Source organism: Rhinatrema bivittatum, chromosome 2 (assembly GCF_901001135.1).
Source record: "Rhinatrema bivittatum chromosome 2, aRhiBiv1.1, whole genome shotgun sequence".
NCBI lineage: Eukaryota > Metazoa > Chordata > Amphibia > Gymnophiona > Rhinatrematidae > Rhinatrema > Rhinatrema bivittatum.
Genome location: NC_042616.1, coordinates 531,217,026 through 531,240,920, shown reverse-complemented (window position 1 = coordinate 531,240,920; position 23,895 = coordinate 531,217,026). Strand labels below are relative to the sequence as shown.

At 40.7% G+C, this 23,895-nt stretch overlaps 1 protein-coding gene across 1 annotated transcript in view; it reads left to right on the top strand.

Moving 5' to 3' along the window:
• Positions 1–23,895, top strand: part of ATP9B (ATPase phospholipid transporting 9B (putative)) — a 1,157,977-nt gene that overhangs the window by 549,659 nt on the left and 584,423 nt on the right. Inside the window, exon 11 of the mRNA XM_029590836.1 lies at positions 21,297–21,372. Coding sequence (XP_029446696.1) covers positions 21,297–21,372 — 76 coding nt within the window. The remainder of the gene's footprint in view (positions 1–21,296; positions 21,373–23,895) is intronic.

The window sequence follows — 23,895 nt, the reverse complement described above, 5'->3', positions numbered from 1 at the left end:
CTCATCATATCTTTGGCTACATCCCAAAACAGAATAGGGGCATCCCTGTGTTCTTGATTAGTTTTCGAAAAGTATTGCCTCTCTTCCTGCAAAAAGTGTGCAAAATCTTGTTCTTTCAAGAGCCATTCTGGCATCCTCCAGTGAGTGAAAGAGTCAAATCCAGGGGTGCCTCCCAGAGAGCAGACAACAGGGCAGTGATCAGAAATAACTAATTATGTAATATCCACAGAGTTAATGTAATTACAAACACATTCTGATAATAAGATGTAATCAATTCTAGACTTAGTGAGGTGTAATTTGGAAAAGTGGATATAATCTAATCTGGATGATAAGAATGCCACACATCTATCAGAGAGAGAGAGATCTACACAGAAAAGGAATACCTTTTCCTGGGCCCAGACCAGGAACTTTGGCCACGAATGACTTGTTTAAACAAGGGTCAGAGTACAGTTAAAAATCTCCCCACCCCCCATGATTATCGGTATGGAATCAAAAGTAGAAATTTTTGAAACTAGAGAGGTGAAGAATTTCATTATACTGGTTAGGAGGATATATGGATGCTAAAATAATAGGTTTACCAAATCCATTTCCCTGGATTACAACAATTCTACACTCACCATCTTCCCATTTCTGTTCCAAAGAAAAGGAAACTTGCTTGTGAATTAAAGTCGCTGCCCCACAGCGTTTAGTTGTACCTGAGGAAAAAAAAATCTGATTAAATCCTCTTTTATTTTGTAGTTTGGCATGTTCTTTATCAGTCATATGGGTCTCCTGCAAGAATACAATCTCTCCCTTTAACCTATTAATATGAGATAATACCATCTCTCTCTTGAGTGGTGAGCCAAAACCTGTAACATTCCAGGTTATTGCTTTAATTAATTAATGGACCCATGGTTGCAGGTCTAGTAGTAAGGAGCTAACAGACAATTTATAGCAATCAAGATAATATATGGAGCCAAATAGAGGAATGATGAGCAATTCCCACATATACAAACTGAATATTCTATAATATCTTGTGCTTGGTAATGACAGGATATTAGCAAAGGATGCAGATATATATTTAAAATGAAAGTAATTATATCTCATGTAACCAAGAGAATATATAAAACCAAAAGTACCAGCTGCTAAACCCCAAGAATTCCCACATGCCTAAAAATCTGTAATACTTCCCTTCCCCCCCCCCCCCACCTATATCCCCAATACTCCCTATACCACTCCCCCATAACTGCAAAATTTGTTGTGAGTTAACTCCCTCTTAGAGAGTAGGAGACAATAGTGTGAGTGATCCAATGCCATCCCCCACACATTGAAGAAAAAACGGTTGCAAAGGCTAAAAATTAAAAAAACCAAAACAAAACAATTCAAAGGTTCATAAAAAATCGAGACCCAGAATTATGTCATTACTTAGGAAAGCCCTGTGCATGATAATAAGGAATAATCTTCCTTAAGAATGCCAGCGTGGGTCAACCATCATTTTAAGCCTTCCATAAAAATCTTAGCTTCTTTCCTATCATCAAAACTTTATTGGTTTCCATCGCATCAAATCCTCAGCTTTGCCAGGAATGGTAAGACAAATTGTATTTGCTTGACGACTAGAGAATTTCAAAGTAGCCCAAGTTCTTTCCTCTTTGCGGCTACCTTATAGGAAAAGTCTTGGAAAACTTTATTGGTTTTATTTTGGTGTTGCAATGGAGAGGCCTTGCGAGAGGCTTGCCTGATGAGTTGTCTGTGGTGAAAATCTAAAAAAATGATCAATGACAATACACTGTCTGCGGTCGCCATCGTCTCTTGGGCCAAGGTGTGCCCTTTCTATGACCAAGGACATTAACTGATCTGACAGACCCAGTTCTTTTGGGATACAAGTCGTTAAGAACTCAGCAAGTTTGTTCTTCCAGTGATTCCTCGAATCCAACAAATCGTAAGTTCCTCTGTAAACGGTTCTCTAACTCAAGTTTTTCTTCTTGCGCTGAGACCAGTCATACAGTTTTCTAAGGCTTCTACCCTCTGGTGGAAATCTGTAATTGCGGATTTAAGATCCGATAATTGCTCTGCAATCATTGTGAGTTGTTCTGAGATCGCCGCTTTCACTACTTCCGTAATCGCCTGCATGGCTGCTTCATTTATGGAACAAGATGCCGTGCAGTCAGCAGCAGTGACTGTTTTCTCCTTACCCGCTTTCAGTTTTTTTTTCCCTTCTTTACTGGTTTTACTGGCATTCCCGAGGGAGATCTTTGCATGTAGCGATTAATACTCATAAGCGCTGGGAAGTGCTGAAAATTTGGCCTAGAGTCGTGTTCAGTTGCCTTCACAAAATATAAAATCAGGGGATGGCACGGTATCACGTGACTTCTCCTTGCATGCCTTTTTTTGTTTTGTTTTTGTTTAAACTGATGCTTTGAATATCTAGTGATGTTTCTTGGTCAGAGATAAGTGACTAAACTTGAACAGATTTATGAGCATTGAATATTCACAAGCTTGCTGATATGGAAATTAGGTTCAGAGCAGAAATCATAGAGCACAAATGGGTGAGGAATTTGAAATGTTGACCATGGGTAGAAGAGTTAGGGAGAGTGCAAATTAAAAGATTCATGTTCTGAAAAGAACAATAGTTTTTGAATTGAATGTGGATGACTGAATTTCCTTGGTTGAGAGAGCATTCTGTCTAGCTTTGCATTAGATTATAAAAAAAGAAAATGTGACTGGCTAGTTGGTACAAGATAGAAAGTCTGAGTATGAGTGAAAAATGAATGAGAATAAAAACAAGACCCAGTACACCATTCATTTAAGGCAATGACATCATGTAATTCCCTCAGCCTCTCCTCTGCATGGTATGTGTTAATATGGAACTTGTCAGGGAATTGTTTCTCTGCTATCCTCAGCAACTTGACTGTGTGTGCATGCTTTTTGTATCAGAATCAAATTCAGGATACTCACTCTGTTTCCCTGGCTAACCCCTCCGACACAGCTGTATTCATATTTACAGTCTCAGGGGCCAATGCAAAAAAAAAAAAAAGCGCGGAAAGCGGGCGCTGAAAAGTCAGCACCCGCTTTCTTAACGTGCGCAAGGTGTCCGCAAGGGGGGCGCCATGCTATATTATAATTAGGGGGTCGTGTTAGCAAGGAAGTGCTGGGCAACCCCCCGTGGTTACCGACTGTCTGCCGGCTATGAACACAGACGCCGATAAACTCAGCATTGGTTTTCATAACTTCAGTCTGCCAGTTATGAAAGCCGACGCAGAGTTTATCAGCATCAGTTTTCATAACGCAGCCGGCTGGTTATGAAAACAGACACCGAGCATATCAGCGTCAGTCTTAATGCGGCCGGCTGAGTTTTTTTTTTGTTTTTTTAAACTTTTAAAAGTACAGAAAAGCAGTTTTTTTTCTGCTTTTCTGTACTTCTTTTCAATGTGCTCAGCTTTAACACCTGCTCCAGGCGCACATTTATTTTTTTGTATTTAGAGTGAATGAGCACTATCCCATTCACTCCACGTTGGACGTGCGTTAAATAGGTGCTAATCCCCTTATTGCATTAGGGGGTGGATTAGCGCCTATTTAACCCATGTCCGACTGCGGGTTATACAGTACGCTTGGCTGAGCACACTGTATTTATTTATTTTATTTAACATTTTTCTATACCGACCTTCATGAAAAAAATTTCATATCAGATCGGTTTACATGTAACAAAGGGTATAACTTAAACAAGAACAATTCACTAGAAGCGGAAGTTACATATAACAAGGGTAGTTAACTTGGAGGCTAGGCTAGTCAGAGGTATAGGACAGTGTAACTGAAGAGAACTAGAAAAGGCAATGAAACAAAAGAAACGGCGGCTTAATTATAATGTCTAAACATAGCGGGGCGTTAGCCGGTAAAGCAGAGTCCTGTCCGATTGACAATTAATGGCTTAGAAAGTTAGGGGAAGGCCTGGAGGAAGAGCCAGGTCTTAAGTTTTTTGCGGAAAGTTCGAAGGCAAGGTTCTAGTCTGAGGTCAGTGGGCATATTGTTCCAGATGGTTGGACCTGCCGTAGAGAATGCTCGTTCTTTGGTGTATGATAGTCGCGTGGCTTTTGTTGGGGGAACTTGCAGGGTACCTTTGTACGCTTCTCTTATAGGTCTTGAGGATGAATATAATTTGAGAGGAATCTGGAGGTCTAGTTGTTGCTGATTGTATATGGTTTTATGAATTGTGGTGAGGGCCTTGTGCATTATTCTATATTTTATTGGCAGCCAGTGAAGGTTCCGTAGTATGGGAGTGATGTGCGAACCTCTGTTGGTGTTGGTTAGGATTCTGGCTGCCGAATTCTGGAGCATCTGTAATGGTTTGATGGAGGAGAAAGGGAGTCCGAGAAGGAGAGCGTTGCAGTAATCTGTTTTGGAAAAGAGCGTGGTTTGGAGGACGGTCCTAAAGTCCTGGAAATTGAGGAGAGGTTTGAGCCATTTCATAACTTGGAGTCTATAGAAACAGTCCTTGGCGGTGTTGTTGATGGATTTCTTTAGATTCAGGTGGTTATCGAGGATGACTCCTAGGTCCCTTACTTGTGAGATCTGGGTGTTGGATGATGTCGGATGGGTTAGGGCTGAGTGGTTGGGGGAAATGAGAAGTAGTTCTGTCTTAGATGCATTGAGGACTAGGTTAAGACTGGAGAGTAGGCAGTTAATAGCTTGAAAGCAGCTTTCCCAGTATGAGAGCGTTTTGGAGAGTGATTCTGTTATGGGGATCAGAATCTGTACGTCGTCTGCATAGAGGTAGTGGATTAATTTTAGTTTTGTAAGCAGCTGGCAGAGGGGGAGGAGATAGATATTGAACAGGGTGGGGGACAGGGAGGATCCTTGCAGTACGCCTAAAGTTGATTTGACATCTGAAGATTCTTTATTAATGTTTACCTTAAAACTCCTGTTGCTGAGGAAGGAGGAGAACCATTTGTGTGCGGATCCTGATAATCCGATTTCTGAAAGCCGATTTAGTAGGATGGTGTGGTTCACGGTGTCAAAGACTGCGGAGATATCTAGAAGGATCAGGATGAATGACAGTCCTTTGTCAAGGCCCATGATGATGTGGTCCGAGAGTGAGATAAGGAGGGATTCTGTACTTAATGATTTACGAAAACCATATTGGGATGGATAGAGGATATTGTGTTCTTCCAGATAATCTGAGAGTTGCGTATTTACCAGTTTCTCCGTGATTTTGGCCAGAAAAGGAAGGTTAGATATGGGGCGGAAATTGGCGGGATCTCTCGTGTCCAGGTTAGGTTTCTTTAGTAGGGGTTTGAGGGAGGCTGTTTTTAGTCTGTCGGGGTATATTCCTTGGGAGAGTGAGCAGTTTATGATATTGGTCAAAGGTCTGGAGATAGTCGTCGGGATGAGAAGCAGAAGTTTAGTTGGAATGTGATCTGATGGGTGGTTGGAAGGTTTCAGCTTCTTAAGTAAGGATTCAATCTCAAGTGGGGTAGTTGGTTCAAAAGAATCTAGGTTAGCTCCAGGGTGAGGAATGGAGTCGTGGGTAGGGATGGGGGAGGTTGTGTTGGTGGGAAGGCGAGCTAGAGTGTCTGCAGTTTTTTTCTGGAAGAAAAGTGCTAGTTCATTTGCTTTGGATTATGCTTGGTCATCTGGTATGACGTGGGTGGGGGATTTAGTGAGTTGGGAGACATATGAGAACAGGGTCCTGGCATTGAATTGGAGTTCGTGGATTCTGCTGGCATAGAAGTCTCTTTTTGTCCGTAAGATGGAATTCTTGTAGAGATGTAATGTGTGTTTGTAGTTGGTTAGAGTCGTGGAATTGGGGGACTTATGCCAATCACTTTCTTTGTGTCTGAGGTCTTGTTTTATCTGCTTAAGTTCGGAGGAGAACCAGGGTTGCTTCTTTTTATGCATTGGGTTGATTGTTTTCACTGCTTTAGGGCAAACTTTATTTGCGATCGATTCTGTGATATTGTGCCATGACAGAAGGGCCGTGTTGGGGTTGGTGGTGTCCAGGTTGGGAAGTTCTTTGGAGAGAAGATCTCTGAGCGTGTCAGACGTACAAGTTTTCCTGAAGTGGATGGTGGAGAGGGGCTGAGGAGGCTGAGGATTCCCTTGAGTCGTGAGGGTTGTTGAAATCAGTGAGTGGTCTGACCAGGGAATGGGGGTACAGATCGGAACATTGTTGTATGAAATATTGGAGTTGACGAAGATGAGGTCGAGGGTATGACCTGCTTTATGGGTAGGTTTATCAATGATTTGTTTAAAGCCCATGGCTTCGAGTGTAGTGAGGAGCGTTTCGCAATTTGGGGTGGGCGGAGAGGCGTCAACATGGAGGTTGAAGTCCCCCATGATTATGGCTGGCGAGTCCATGTTGATGTGTGTGGCTATTATTTCTATGAGGGGGGAAGCATCGGAGTCTAGCAGTCCTGGTGGAGCGTATATTAGAAGGATTTGAAGATGCTTGGATTTAAAGAGACCTAGTTCAAGTTTGGTAGAGGTCGGGATCTTAACAGGTTGAGGATTGAGTTTGAATTATTTTTTAGTGGCTAGGAGAAGACCACCTCGTTTTTTTTTGTCTGGGAATTGAGATTGTCGTAGAGGTGTAACGGTGATTGATTTATAAGGGCTATGTCTGAACTTTTTAGCCAGGTTTCTGTGATGGCACAGATGTCTGGCTTTGAGTCTAAGAGGTAGTCATTTAGAACGTGGGTTTTCTTCGTTAGTGACTGAGCATTGAGCAGCGTAAGAGAGAACATCGTGAGACCTAACAACTGCGTGAAGGGGGAGGTCATGATTGGGATGAGGGATCTGGTTGTATGTTTTGAGAGTTGTTGAAAATTCTTCGAGAGAGGAAGGTGTCGTTGATATATATTGGGAAAGTTTGCATGCTGTCTTCTCTGTGAAGGGGGGTTTATCTGAGAGTGCTGCGTGCGTCCGTCTGCTGGAGAGCTGGTTGAATGAGAGCGCTGAGGAATGTTTGGGAGTGCTGCGTGCGTTCATCTGCTAGAGAGCTGGTTGAATGAGAGCGCTGAGTGCTGTGTGCGTCCGTCTGCTGGAGAGCTGGTTGAATGAGAGCTCTGAGGAATGTTTGGGAGTGCTGCGTGCGTCCGTCTGCTGAGGGCTGGTTGAAAGAGAGCGCTGAGGAATGTTTGGGAGTGCTGCGTGCGTCCGTCTGCTGGAGAGCTGGTTGAATGAGAGCGCTGAGTGCTGCGTGCGTCCGTCTGCTGGAGAGCTGGTTGAATGCATCGGCACCTCAGTATGGTGTGTTAGTGCCACTCTTAAAAATGCCAACAGGATACTCTCAGAAAAGCATTAAAGAGGAATTACTATAAAAAAAAAAATTTAGTTCAAGATTTGACTTAAACTAAAAATAGGGTAATTTGGAATCTGCCCTTTTAATGTTGTTTTTTTTGGGAGGAGGGGGGAGAATTTGAGAGAATTGGATATTTCATCCCCTAGCACTCTTAACTCAGTCTCTGCTGTCCCCACCTCTACCCAGATGGAGCATTGAGACCTGAAACCTAACACTGATCCTACCGTTTTATTGTTTTTACTTTTCTATATGTTTTATTTTCTATTTCCTGGACAGCAGAAGTGCTTTTGCAGTGGTTTACTGTTCTCACTGTGACTCACTATCTTAGTTACTTTGTATTTCCTGTTGAAAGGTTTGTTCGCTAAAAGCAGTATCACAGTGCTGTGAGGAATTTTGTGTATGTGTAATTAGGTGTTTTATGAAAATATTCAGTGGGAGAATGTTTAACCTCATCTAATTACTTCTAACAGGTGGATATATCTTTTTAAGGAATTTTTCAAAGCCATCTTTATTGTAATAATAAAAATCTCTTCTGAGGACTCCACTTGGAAGTTAATGGGAATCTTGCCAACTTCTTCTCTTTTTTTTTTTTTTTTTAACTCTTGTTGACAGGGATAGTGGATTTGGTTGTGATTACTTGCTTAGCTGTAGAGGATATTTTCTTTTGTGCTGAGTAAAGAGAATGTATATAGAAAGATTCTATTCTGCTTTGGTGCTAGAGTAAAAAAACAAAACATGGGCGAGAACAGCAAGCATATGTCAGAAGGAGGAGGCAACCTAGGCACTCAACTTCCAGCTCTTATAAACTAGCCAAGAAGATTGGTTAGAGAGGCAATGTAAATTTTTAGGTTTTAGAGGAAAATTTGATAGTATACTGACTTAGTTCTGTCGAGCACCATCTCAAGCATCTGGTTTTCAGGAATCCTCAATATTTTGGCACAACATGTTGAGACTAAGAGACTCTTAACTGCTTGAGTATTCTAAAAAAGGTTTAAAAGAAAAACGCACAAATGCATAACAGATTTCTATTAAAAGGGTAACTATGATTGTTTTGGGATGGTGGAGTACACAGAGGATCCCAATATGTTTTTTGTCAGAACAACACTCACACTGTACTGCTGTTTGACGTTGCAGATGACTGAATGAACACAGCACTCCCTTAATGAATTATTTACATTTTCAGCAAAGAATGCATAAATACACATTTAAAATTATTTCAGCTTATGCGTATCTTAACATCAAGTATTATTCTGACAAAAGATATTTCAAGAGTCCTTGGAGCTTTTAGACTGTACAATCCTAAGTCGTCGTCTTTAAATCCATTTAAGTGCTTGATCCAGTAATAAACAGTAGAGGAAGAGAGGATGTAGAAAAAGATAACTTTGTTTACGTGGGAAGTGAAAGCATATGTTTTTTATGTTGTATGTTCTATAATCATTTTATGTATGTTCTTATTGTAAATCACCTTGACCTTTTGTGAAAGGCAATTAATAAATTTTAATAAAAATGAAATGAAAAAAAAAAGAAAAGTCTTAGTATGTGCATAGTTGTTTAAACAGCTTTGCCACTGACAGGTTTCTCAGCTACACTGATACTCACTAATAAGAGTTTAGGTTGGAAGCAGGAAGAAGGATCTCAGCATGCTGGAGCATAGACTGGACACTAGGACTTGGAATGGAACTTACAGTAGGAGCTGAAGTCTGAAGCTGGAAGCAGGAGTTGCAAGCTTGAGATAGGACTAGAGAAAGGACCGAAACTGGAGGCGAAATCAGACTAGAGTCAGGACTGGAACAAAGGCTGAGCTGGAGGTTTGGAGCAGTCTGGCACATGGCAGACTATAACATCGTCAGGGCTGGAACTGGAGGCTGAGTCACAACTGGAGCAAAGGGTAGAGCTGAAGACTTGGAGCAGTCAGGCACGTGGCAAATTGTAAAATGGCCAGGGCTGGAACTTCAGGCAGAGACTAGAACTGGGTGCAGGAGCTTGGCAGGCAGGAACATGTTAGAACTGGGAAAAAGGCTTGGCAAACTGGAGCCATGAACGGGGAATTAGTAGCATATAGGGTACAGTAAATGGCAAAACTTTGTTTTGATAGTTGGCTACACCCCTTTCCCCACCTCAGCCAATCAGCATTGTCAAAGCTGAGCCCCCACCCACAGATTCCGACTCCCAGCCAAGCAGTGTTGCTTCCAGGTTAAGCCAAGCCCCTTTGTTGACATTCAGCCTAGCTCCGTACAGGCCATATCCCTTTTTTTGTCCATGGGGGCAGCCATTTTGGCTACCTGGGAGTTGACATCTTGGATAACAGCTTGGCTAAAAGGCGGTTGCCATCATGGATGACATCACCGGAAATATCACAGCTAAAAGGGGAGGTGCCATGTTTGGTGAATGACAACACAGCAGTGCTCCTCTTCCCCATACAGAGGGGAAGGTCTAGACATGCCTTTTAGGAGAGCGTAAAATGCAGGGCTAAATGCAGTTTTTGTGGGGTAATAATAATAATTATTTGAATAATACATTTCTTAACAGGATATTTAAAGGCGAACGACCACATTTTTTTTAAATTTACAGGTTTAACGTGTAACCACAGAGCAGAATTAGCTTTCCCTTATTATCCACCATACAAAAAAATAATATTCTTAGTGACACAATTCCACAGCCTGTACCCCCACAGCTCTGTAATTCTGCACAGAATATTCAAATTCTTGTCATCCTTGAATACTTTGTTTTACATGTAAAAATCCCCTTTTTTCTACGGACGGTGACTTCAGAATATGTGGAAGCTATTTATGTTAAATCCTACAGCAAGAGTCAAAAAAGTAAACAGACTAACCAAGCTGGCCGACACATAACACTTGTGTAAGAAGCTTTCTTAGTACCGCTTGAGATTTCCTATATTATTCTTGAATTACCTCTGAAATCTGAATATTTTTACCATGCCACATACTAAACGTAAAACTTGACTTAAGGAAAATCTGTCTACTGAGGAAGAAGGAATTCTGCAACCAAAGATAGCTTCTTCGAACTTACCCCGAAAATGCTGGAGGCGAGGGCCGCTGGGGCAGAGATTCAGGACCTTGGATCACTCTCCATGGCTGACGAGATTTCGCTAAGCCCTGGGGCACCCGAGATGCCAACACTGCCGAGAGGTTGGCCAGGGGTGGAGCAGGTAAAAACATTGCGAGCTCTGCTGTTGAGGAGGAGAGAGCAGTCACCCCCTGAGTTTGAAGAGGGAGGTGGTGAGCCGGCAATGGAAGGAGCAGCTACTGCCTTTAAGGTGTGTTCTCACCATGGAGTGAATCAGAGGCATTATGACATCCTCTGTTTTATTTACCATTCCCTTCCTAATAATTCCCAACATTCTGTTTGCTTTTTTTGTGGGGGGCCTCCGACTTAATATCGTATGATATTAAGTCTGAGGGTGTACAGAAAAGCAGTTTTTTATGCTTTTCTGTACCCTTTCCCGGCTTGGCTGCACATTTTACTTTCTGGATCGCGCGGGACTAACTAATAGGCTCATCAACATGCATTTCCATGTTGCGGGCACTATTAGTTTCCGGGGGGGAGGCCGAGCGTTTTCCACGCGCTATTACCCTTTACTGTATAAGGGGTAAAAATAGCACGTTGAAAACGTGCGGCCAAACTGGGGCTAACTGTGCGCTCAGTCAAGCGCACCATTCTGCATCGGCCCATATGTTAATTCACCTTCAATATTCAGTCTACCATCTGCTCCAAAGGACTTAAGAACATAAGAACATGCCATACTGGTTCAGACCAAGGATCCATCAAACCCAGCATCCTGTCTCCAACAGTGGCTAATCCAGACCATAAGAACCTGGCAAGTACCCAAAAACTAAGTCTGTCCCATGTTACTGTTGCTAGTAATAGTAGTGGCTATTTTCTAAGTCCACTTAATTCATAGCAGGTAATGGACTTCTCCCCCAAGAACTTATCCAATCCATTTTTAAACACAGCTACACTAACTGCACTAACCACATCCCATGGCAACAAATTCCAGAGTTTAATTGTGCGTTGAGTGAAAAAGAACTTTCTCCGGTTAGTTTTAAATGTGCCACATGCTAACTTCATGGAGTGCCTCCTAGTCCTTCTATTATCCGAAAGAGTAAATAACCGACTCACATTTACCCGTTCTAGACCTCTCATGATTTTAAACACCTCTATCATATCCCCCCTCAGCCGTGTCTTCTCCAAGCTGAACAGTCCTAACCTCTAGTTCTTCCTCCTAAGGGAGCTGTTCCATCCCCTTTATCATTTTGGTCGCCCTTCTCTGTACCTTCTCCATCGCAACTATATCTTTTTTGAGATGCAGCGACCAGAATTGTACACAGTAATTCAAGCTGTGGTCTCAACCTGGAGTGATACAGAGGCATTATGACATTTTCCGTTTTATTCACCATTCTCTTTCTAATATTTCCCAACATTATTTGCTTTTTGACTGCCGCAGCACACTGAACAGATGATTTCAATGTGTTATCCACTATGACGCCTAGATATCTTTCTTGGGTGGTAGCTCCTAATATGGAACCTACCATTGTGTAACTATAGCATGGGTCATTTTTTACTTTATGCATCACTTTGTACTTATCCACATTAAATTTCATCTGCCATTTGGATGCCCAATTTTCCAGTCTCACAAGGTCTTCCTGCAATTTATCACAGTCCAATTGTGATTTAACTACTCTGAATAATTTTGTATAATCTGCAAATTTAATTACCTTACTTCTCGTATTCCTTTCCAGATCATATATAAATATATTGAAAAGCACGGGTCCCAATACAGATCCCAGAGGCACCCCACTGCCCACTCCTTTCCACTGAGAAAATTGTCCATTTAATCCTACTCTGTTTCCTGTCTTTTAGCCAGTTTGTAATCCACAAAAGGATATTACCACCTATTCCATGATTTTTTTTTACTTTTCCTAGAAGTCTCTCATGAGGAATTTTGTCAAATGCCTTCTGAAAATCAAAATATACTACATATACTGGTTCACCTTTATTTATTTTATTTATTTAACATTTTTATATACCGCAATTCATGTAGCAGAGTTACATATTTCGGTTTACATTATAACATTGAACAGGCATGTAAGAATGCAATTACATAGAACATATTATTAACTCCTTCAAAAAAAGTGAAGCAAATTTATGAGGCAAGACTTGCCATGGGTAAAGCCATGCTGACTTTGCTCCATTAAACCATGTCTTTCTATATGTTCTGTGATTTTGATATTTAGAACACTTTCCACTATTTTTCCTAGCACTGAAGTCAGGCTCACTGGTCTATAGATTCCCGGATCGGCCCTGGAGCCCTTTTTAAGTATTGGGTTTATATTAGCCCCCTCCAGTCTTCAGGTACAATGGATGGCTTTAATGATAGGTTACAAATTTTTAGTAATAGATCTGAAATTTCATTTTTTATTTCCTTCAGAACTCTGGGGTGTATACCATCCGGTCCAGGTGATTTACTACTCTTCAGTTTGTCAATCAGGCCTACCACATCTTCTGGGTTCACCATGATTTTGTTTAGTCCATCTGAATCATTACACATGAAAACCTTCTCCGGAACGGGTATCTCCCCAACATCCTCTTTAGTAAACACCGAAGCAAAGAAATCATTTATCATTGAGTCCCAGAGGCTCAGCAAAATTAAAACGGTATATCCAAAAATGCTCCCGGCGGTTTAGAAAAATCTGAATATCTCCCCCGCGAGTATTGGCCTTAGTATGTTCTAAAATTGTCCATCTCAAATCTGTAAATTGGTGCCCAAATCTAGAGCAATGCTGGACTAGAGATGCGGTGAGCTTACCAGTCTTAATACAGCTCCAATTTACAGATTTGAGCCTCTGGGACTCAATGACAAAATAAATTGGTACTCTTTGATTTGATCGCAAGATTCTCTGCAAATTAATCCCCATATGGTTTTCGGGGTACAAATGAACCTCTAAATATGTTTTGTTCCTCCTAGATGCCTTTTTGATCTTTTAATAATAGGTCCGCATTATGAGTATGTTTTTGTCTACCCTCGACTAGATGTGAGACCAGTTGTTACTCCTCATTTGTTAAAATTACCGTATTAAAAACTTTCTTCAAGTTTTGTCCCGTTGTGGATAGTTACTATAGAGGACGACGCAATTGAAGCCTACATCCCAGCGTATTTCTTTCGACTAATAGTCATTCAATTGAAAGGACAACCTGTTAGAAGACTGAGGCTGACAATCTTGTATGCCAGAATTGCGTATTTAAACTGGAAGAGCCGCCATGTTCTTTGGATGGAATGGCGGTTGGAGATGCCGACTGCGGATAGAACGGAAGAAAATGAAATTGAACCATGATAAAGATATCGTTGGAGACCCTTAATTTGTCTGGACTAATTGTTACCCTTGAAGCAGGACCAGGACGGTCCGAAACACGGCAGTGTCTCTATTTTGGAAGTTTGACTCTGTTCCAAGGTTTGTGCGACTGTGATGCACAGAATGACTATTAACAGTGGGGGTCTTTTAACGTTTTAAAAAAAATAATATTCAAAAAAATCTTTTACAAAAATTTCAAAAGACAGATTTTGTGATTAATAAAGTAATTTGGACCTGTACACTACAAATGAGTTTGTATGCCTTAACACACTCATGTAGATCAGAGGTCCTACAAATACACAGATAATCTAATAGTGATCTATAGATGTGGTTCTACATTGTGACTGTTGATAAATGGTATACTAGTGGCCTTTATATAGTTTGATGTGTGTTTCACAACTTTGGAGGCTCTGGAATAAAAGTGTTTGGGCATATTGTGTGTGATTATTGCACTGCAACATTTGTTTTCCTTGCTAAAAGTGTGTAAACATTTAAAATGCAAGAAAGATAAAATTATAATTAAAAAAAAATAAATTAGCCTACCCAGTCCTAATTTCCAACATCAGTAAATAGCAGAGGTTAACAGGCCAACTCTATTCTACAGAAGACACCTGCTCATATAAGCATGCTTTAACTTTCTTTCCATAACCTAACCTTCAGACTTGTAACCGGATTTCTTGTAGAATTATATTGCGCAGCACTGGAGCAACATAAGCAAATGCTGTACATTGATTGATCTCCAATCTAAACTGTGAAAGTGATGGAACTTGAATCAAAGCTTGCTGTAATGACCATAAAGCATGTGATGTTACTAGTACATAAGGGAGCAACACTCTTGAAGACATGCTTCCATGTGGTTGACATTTGTAAACAAATCATAAGATCTTAAATTTGATTTTCCATAGTACTGGAGCCAATGCAGTTCCCTCAGAGTTAGTGCCACATGGTCCCTAGCCTTTGCTTTAAAAAGGATCCTGGTCACAATGTTCTGAAGGAGCTGTAGACATTTCAATGATCCCTATGTTAGCCCCTGATAGAAAGCATTAAAGTAGTTTAATCTGCTTGTCACTAGAGTATGGATCACAGTTACTAACTCCTTCCAAAGCAGGTAAAGCCATAACTGCCCTGAATTAAACCGGTGCGATATGTATTCTATACAGGAACATCGGTATATAAAAATAAAGAATAAATAAATAAATATTCCTTAAGCAAGTAAAGTAGACTTAACTACTGCTAAAATGTATGTTCCATAATAACTTTGAAATCCAGTAAGACCCCCAAACGTCTTACTACTTTTTAGGATTCAGTTCTTCACCATCAATAGCAAGATGGATAGCCCACCTCTACTCTACTTCATGATCCATAGTTGTTCTGATTTATAAGGATTCAACTTCACCATATTATCCTTATAACCACACAGATATGTCCATTAAATACAAATGCAGCCAAGCTATTACCTTAGTCTGATCCTCTGCTTACTGGTTTAAAATTGTATGTCATCTGCATACAGAGGACCTTGATCATCTTGCCCAGGAGTAACCTTTATGTGTAGGGCCGTATACTCACTAAATAAAAGTGATAGTATGGAACCCTGTGGCGCACCCCATAGGCAAAATTCTGACAGTCTGAACTTGTTCTATCAGTTAAAATTGATCTCAGCCAACCTAGCACAGTAGCTCTGTCAATAGTTCTTTGTTACAAATAAGTTCCCATTGTCAATCATATAGAACACAGCAGACGGTTGCAAAAGTACAAGCAAATTATCTCTATCCCTGTCTTCTACTTCCAATTATTGTTGACTGTTGGAAGAATTAATGACTCCGTATCTAGATGCTGGGGGTGGAACAAGGAAATTAGAATGTCACCCCCAAATACAAATGCAATGGAAAAGGGTGAAGTGGACAACAATAGTCAGCTAAATAAGTCACAAAAGGAGTCCAAGAAAAGCAATAACCTGAACGAGAAAAGCTGTAAAGCTATAAGCACAAAAGCTCATAGGTTGGGCAATAAAATCCCAGATCTGCAAGCCCTAATGGTGGAGGCGTACTTGGACATTGTTGCTGTCATGGAGACGTGGTTCACAGAATCTCATGATTGGGATACAGCCATACCGGGCTATAACTTGTTAAGGAAGAACAAAGAGGACAGAAAAGGGGGAGGCATGGCTCTTTATGTCAAAAACAATATCCAAGCATCTGAGCTGCAAGGAAGATGGGGCAAAGAAGAAGCATTATGGGCCATCCTAAAAAAAAAGATGGAGCATCCATTTTTATTGGAGTGGTTTACAGGCCTCCAAATCAAATTGAAGAACTAGACAAGATCTGGTTGAAGACATCCAAAAGATGGGAGAAGTGGTGATTGTTGGAGATTTTAATCTGCCAGATGTAGACTGGAGAATCTGTTCTGCAGAATCTAACAGTAGTAGAGAGATAGTGGATACTCTGCAAGGGGCTCTGTTCAAGCAAATGGTAATGGAACCCAGGAGGGAGGGAGCTGTACTCGATTTAGTGCTCTCTAATGGAGATAATGTCTCTAATGCCCATCTCAGCACCAGTGATCATCAAACGGTATGGTTTCATATCACAAATAGGAAACGGAGAAGTCACACGAAGTCCCGAGTTTTGCAGTTCAAAAATACAGACTTTGTTGAAATGGGGAAGTACCTGGAGGAAGAACTAGAAGGCTGGGAGAAAATGAGAGATGTGGAACAACAGTGAGCCAAATTAAAAGGAGCAATTACCAAGGCAACTAATCTATATGTTAGGTTTCATTTTTCTCTTGCTTTTCTTTACTTTTCTATCTGGTTCTCAAGGACGTGGCTGAGAAAATAAAAGCTAAAAGAACAGCATTTAAGAAATATAAAAGATCCCACAGGGTGGATCACAAGGAAGAATATCTGGTGGAACTGAGGGAGACAAAGAAAGTAATCAAGGAAGCAAAAAGTCAAGCGGAAGAAAGGATTGGCAAAGAGGTAAAGTGAGGTGACAAAACATTTTTCAGGTACATCAGAGAAAGAAAAGTCGAAAGTGGTATAGTGAAATTGAAAGGTGAAAAGGATCAATGTGTGGAGAGAGATGAAGAAATGGCAGAAATATTAAACAAACACTTTAGTTCGGTGTTCACTAAAGTAGACCCTGGAGAAGGACCGTCACTAGTTAACAAGAAACTGGACGGGAGTGGAGTAGATGAAACTCCATCTACAGAAGAGAATATATGGGAAGAGCTAGGAAAACTGAAAGTGGACAAAGCCATGGGGCCTGATGAGGTTCATCCCAGGATACTGAGGGAGCTCAGAGATGTGCTCATGGGTCCGCTCTGTGACCTATTCAATAGATCCCTAGAAACGGGAGTGGTGCCGAGTGATTGGAGAAGTCTATAAATTGCTATTAGTAAAGTTGATGTAGGGGAATAGCCACTACTTAATACCAGCATTAGTATCATGGGGTCTGCTTAATGTTGGGTACTTGCCAGATACTTGTATCCTGGATTGGCCACTGATGCAAACAGGATGCTGGGTTTGATGGACCCTTGGTCTGACCCGGGATGGAAACTTCTTATGTTCTTAAAATATGATGATTTTGCTGATTTCACCATTTCTCTGTATCAGCTGGTAATTTCCTTTTAAACTATTAAACTTTATCCCTTTCAGCTTACAAAACTTGATATTTCAATAACCAAAGTCCTTCATGAAACTATGAAGATGATTTATTTAACCTCCTCCAACAAATCTTCCCAGGGCCAAAACATCATAAATTGAATGTAATGTACTATTCAATTCATTTACCATCTCAGCTATAGATGATACATTTAAATGAACTCCTGACCCTATTAATACTTCCCATAGTTTGCCTAAAGTTATTAGGTTTCTTATCTGCTTTTTAGTCATCTTAATCACAGTTTGATGTACCTCACAAATCTCAGACATAAAAATTAAATTCAGTGCATGGTCCTTTATATGAGTTGGAGATTTCACTAATTGATCCAAACCCTAATTTTCTAAAAGAAGTAAAAATTTACACTTTTAATTTAGTTTGAATATTAAAATCACTTTCAACAAGGTGGTTTTCCATTCTCCAACCAAGTCTGAAGGTTGATATGCTAAGTCAGTCAAAAGCTTGCTTATAATGGCTATAGGCAGCCTATTGATCACTGTTAATCACAAGGAATTGCAACCAGGAAACCTTATCACCAAGTATCACCAAGTATTTTGTTTTGCCAATTTGACCAGCATTCATCATTTTTAACATTAATATTGTTTGACATATATGAAATCTACTTTCCTTCCTCTTCATGCCCTCTACAATTGAAAATTGGAGTAACTTGCAGGGAATGCTGCTGGACAATCACCTCTTCCCCACTCAATTTTCTGTAAGACATAATATTTGGTGCTTATGCTCTTCAATTAAACTAGCAATTAGTACCCATTTATTAATGTAAATCTAACATTTATTAATCCTGTTTGGATATTAACTTACATATTCAAATCTCCTACACAAAAAAATTAAGAAGGGAATGTTTACTAACATTTGGAGATTTTTGCTTTTAAAATATCTATCTTTATGTTCTCAATTCTTCCCCTAGATTATTTCAGTAGACTCAGAAATCCAATTAAAACTCCTTCTAAAGGTAAACCTTTATATTAACTATATATATCACACACTGTGCTCTTAGTACCTTTCAATAACAACATAAATAAACAATAAACAAGAAAATTTAACCCTTTTATATAGTTAAAAAAATAGATACAAAGATTAATAAAGAATGCCACAATAAGGAAAATATCTCAGATAAAACTTATATAGGAGATCTTGCAAGCCAGAAGATCCAGGTAATACAATTTCTCTCTCCTTCATCTTCCAGCAGATGTGGGGATCCTACATGTGCATAGATATTTGTGGTATATGCATTACTCCTAGGGGAATTCTGCACAAATAAAATTAAAAATCTGCAGAAATAATTTAAAATTCTGTATACTTTAATAACACAATATACACGACAGCCTTTAAGTAATTAATTTAAAATGTAATACAGAAAAAAAAGTTATTACTTAAAGATGCAGAGATTTACATATTTTGAGCAGAGTTTCCCTAAAAGTTCACTGTAAGATCATTGCTTCCACCCTCCCTACTTCCATAGCCAGACTCCTTTTACTTTTCCCTCTCTGAGCCCATGTCCTCCACCTGCCACTATCCCTCTCCTCCCCCTCTAGGCTCAATCCCTTCCACTCTATCTCCACTCCCAGAGTTTAACCCCTCTCTCAGTACTGCCCCTCACAGAGGCTCCCTCTCTTATATATACATTCAAGCCTAGTATAGAAGTATGCATAATTACCAATTGTGTGCCTTAGTTTTTAGGAGGGGGCAGATTTTAACTGAGGAACACTGGGCTGCATAGAGAGAGGAATAATAGTAAGAAAAAAGAGTTGATAATGCCCTTGTACAGGTCCTTGGTGAGGCCTCACTTGGAGTACTGCATTCAATACTGGTGCCCGTATCTCAAAAGGGATAAAGTCAGGATAGTGGTGGTCCAAAGAAGAGCAACCAAAATGGAGGTGTCACCATTGGAAGACTTAAGAGGAGAGGCTGATGGATCTGAATACGTACACCCTGGAAGAAAGGAGGTGCAGGGGGAGATATGATACAGACCTTTAGATATCTGAAAGGTTTTAATGATGCACAATCGTCAAACTTTTTCCGTTGAAAAGAAATCAATAGAACTGGGGGTCATGAAATGAAACTCCAGGGAGGACGACTTAGAAACAATGTCAGGAAATATTTCTTCATGGAGAGGGGGGGGTAAATGCCTGGAATGCCCTTCCAGAAGAGGTAGTGAAGACGAAAACAGTCACGGAATTCAAAGAGGAATGGGATAAACACTGTGGATCCCTAAAGGCTAGAGGTTAGAAATAAAGAAAAGAGTACATGGGGGTATTGGGGATAACGTGTTGGGTGTGGCAGTTGATACCCTTAAAAAAACCCCAAAAAAATAGTATCAAGGCTTATTGCAACTCCATCATTGCTCTTTGCTCTCTGCTTCAATGGCAGTGAGTGAGTAAAGGGGAATTGGATTTAGACATCAACCAGCAGCAACAACTTTTACGGATTGGGGAACAAATAAATATGGGGGTAACTAGCTGTTGAGGCGCTTACTACTCTTAATCACTAAGCCTTATACTTTTGATGCAACTCCAAAATTGCTCTTTGCTTTCACAGCAATGGTTAAGAGAAATTGGATTCAAACAGCATCTGTCGGCCCTGATTTTATGGTCTGGTATATTGATAAGCATGGGGGTAACCTGCACAGTGTAGCAGATACTGGCATACACTTGTTGGGCAGACTGGGTGAATCATTTGGTCCTTTTCTGCTGTCATTTCTATGTTTCTATGTTCTCTCTCTCTCTCACACACTCACACACTCACACACACACACACACACACACACACTTCTTCTCTCCAGTGCATATACACACCCCCTCATACAGGCTCCCTCTCATGCACACACACCCTCCCTCCCTTATACAGACTCCCTCTCTCTCTCACACACACGTGCTCCCCCTCCCTCCCTTATACAGACTCCCTCTCTCTCTCACACACACACGCACACCCCCTCCCTCCCTTATACAGACTCCCTCTGTCTCTCACACATTGCTGCAAGCAGGATGGCTACTGCTCACAGCATGCCTAACCCTGCTTCATCTTTGCCGCGAGCAGGATGGCCTCTGCTCACGGCATGCCTGGACTTGCTTTATCTTCACCAAGAGCAGGAAGGCCTCCGCTTGCAGCATGCCTGGGCCTGCTTCATCTTCGCCATGAGCGGGACAGCCTCCGCTCGTAGCACACCAGGTCCTGTTCCATGTTAGCTGTGAGCATCGCTGCTGGCACCGACAGACTCCACCAAGGCTAAGCATATTTACATAAAAATATTGTTACCAGTAGGCACATTGTAAAACCTGAACTGTCCCAGACCCCTAAGTGCTAAGTACCTTAATATCCCTTCAGATATAGCAGTTTTTAAGTCTCGTCATCACAATGTGCCTTTCCATTATCTTGAAAGTTCTCCAGGTCTTCCATCATTTACAATCCTAGGCACAAAAATCTTTTAGAAGAAATCAATGGGCATTTTATCAGATCAGCTTATAATATGCTGTGATCTATTTAAAAGACTGAAATTTTTTTTCTTTTGCTTATAAAGTATCACAAAGTGATATAGAAATAAAACATAATTTTCTCTGAACTTTTACATAAAATAAGTAATGTTGATTTTGTTTTTGCTGAATTCTGTGTTGGCTGTAACTATGGTATAAATGTGCCAACCTTTACAGTTAGGTTGAAAGATCCATCTGCTTAAACAGTGCTGATGCCTTGGTCAGACTATGAGCCATATCTTGAACAGTTTCTTTTTTACTTGTATATTATACAGGCATTTCAAATAAATAGCACTTCTTGAAGAAACGGCAAAAATAAATAGCCACAGTAGAGCAAATCACTCTAGCATTCTCTTACTTGAGATGAGTATGCACACAATCTGATACATTCAACATATTTAATAAACATTTGTAATTACTTAATCTAATGTGTGATGTGGTCATGTGTTCATATTTATGCATATGATTGAGATTTCTCTTGAATCTGAATTTCTTTTTTTCTCCACAGGAGGACAGTGACCCAGCCCTACATGAAAGTCTCAGCATAGAAAATACATTGTGGGCAAGCACTGTTGTTGCATCAGGTAAGAAATGTTTATATTACAGCTGCAAATCAGATTTCTTTACTTTTTCAAACGAACAGTTAAAATTTTGTGTGTATGATCAGCAAATGGTGTCTCTTGTGCTGTGAGTTAGAATCTCATGAAGATTCTAGAAGATTTAGGATGGTGAAACAAAACAAAGATATTTTGTCTCCTCAGGGGACTATATCCAGGCACCAAGAAAGATATCTCCTACTATGTAATCTTATTTTTGGAAATAAAAAAGTGACTAAATTTAAAAATTACAAAAATAAACATAAATGAAAGAGAAAAAAAAAAAAGGAAATTATTTTTTATTTATTTATTTATTTATTTATTTAAAATTTTTATATACCGACGTTCATCCGAGATATCACATCGGTTTTTAAATTATGAGTAATGGCATGGTTAAAACTAGGGGTGTGCCATCTACTGCACTCACGCCGTCAGCTGCTGATATTCAAAATGGCACCGATAGCCCCTAAGAACATAAGAACATGCCATACTGGGTCAGACCAAGGGTCCATCAAGCCCAGCATCCTGTTTCCAACAGTGGCCAATCCAGGCCATAAGAACCTGGCAAGTACCCAAAAACTAAGTCTATTCCATGCTACCATTGCTAATGTCAGTGGCTATTCTCTAAGTGAACTTAATAGCAGGTAATGGACTTCTCCTCCAAGAACTTATCCAATCCTTTTTTAAACACAGCTATACTAACTGCACTGACCACATCCTCTGGTAACAAATTCCAGAGTTTAATTGTGCGTTGAGTAAAAAAGAACTCTCTCTGATTAGTTTTAAATGTGCCCCATGCTAACTTCATGGAGTGCCCCCTAGTCTTTCTACTATCCGAAAGAGTAAATAACCGATTCACATCTACCCGTTCTAGACCTCTCATGACATAGTAAAGGCAAAGGCTATCGGCGCCATTTTGAATACCGGCAGCTGACGGCCCGAGTGAAGGAGATCGCTCCCGGACCCCCGCTGGACCACCAGGGACTTTTGGCAAGTCTTGTGGGGCCGACCAATGGCACCGGTAGCCCCTGTGACATTGAAAGGGCAAAGGCTATCGGTGCCATTTTGAATACAGGCAGCCAACGGCCCGAGTGTAGGAGATGGCTCCAAGACCCCCGCTGGACCACCAGGGACTTTTGGCAAGTCTTGGGGGGGGACCACCAGGGACTTTTGGCAAGTCTTGGGGGGGGGGCTCCTGACCTGACATGGTTGGAGCACAAGATGGCGCCGGCAGTCCATTGCTTCTACCATGTGACAGGGGCCGACCAATGGCACTGGTAGCCCCTGTGACATAGTAAGGTCAAAGGCTATTGGTGCCATTTTGAATACTGGCAGCAGACTACATGAGTGCAGTAGATGGCTTCTGTACCCCCGCTGGACCACCAGGGAGTTTTGGCAAGTCTTGGGAGGGGCGGTCAGGAGGGTGGGGGGTTGTAGTTAATTAAATTTTACCCAGGAAACGAATAAGAATGGAACGCATGAATGGATCGGGGCCCCTCCTTGCCGAATGCAACATATCTCCCCCCCCCACGAATATGAATACCAAATGAAACGTATGCGGTCCCTCTGCACATCCCTAGTAAAAACCCAGGTAAAGATTGCAGGAAAATAGCCTAGGGTATTTTTTCAAAACCAGCCCACGGGGTATCTGACTCACTCATGCTTACCTCACTTAGGTCTGATACAGGCCTTATTAAATACAGAATTAAGACACCATAAAGTATAAACAGAAATGTGCAGACAAAATCTGAACTGGAAATTGCAGCAAGCTAGATTCTGTATGATGTGCAGCAATAGATAAACAGTAACCATTCCACATAAAACATCAAACATCAAAAAATCAAGAAATATAAAATATATTAATAAACCATACTAAACAAATAAAACAGCTGATAATTAGAACATCCAATAAATAAAAACTCATTGGGAAATACACAGAAGCAGCCTCCCTCCCTCAAATATATTCCACACACACGAGCATTCTCCCCCTCTCTCATGCACCCCACACACAAGAACATCCTCCTTCTCTCACATACACATCACACACACATACACATCACCCCCAGCAGAGCAGATCCAGTCTTCGACCCCGCTGGCCTAGTGTCTGGTGGCGGCCAGTGGCTCGGTCTGATATGGTCTGATGTTGGACATAGTGGCTCCGCAGGCATGGGGCCGCTGCGACCAACACCAACATGTGATTGGGCTACCAGCCCATCGGGGCATGCCTGAAGCCCCAATAGGCTAATCCGCTGTTGTAAAAACCCTTGAGTTTTTCTGCTTTAATCTATAACTGTCATGTAACTGATGACATAATTTAAAAAGAGTGAAATAGTCATTTCCATTTTAAAATGAGTTCTGACTTCAATGGGAATTCTAGATATGCTCTGTTTATCCTGATTAAGCTCTGTACAATCCTTAATTGTAGTATGGTTCAGTTATCAGGTATGGCTATTATTTACAATTCTAAACTGCTTATAATATGAACTTGGAAATAAAGATGTGAAATATAGT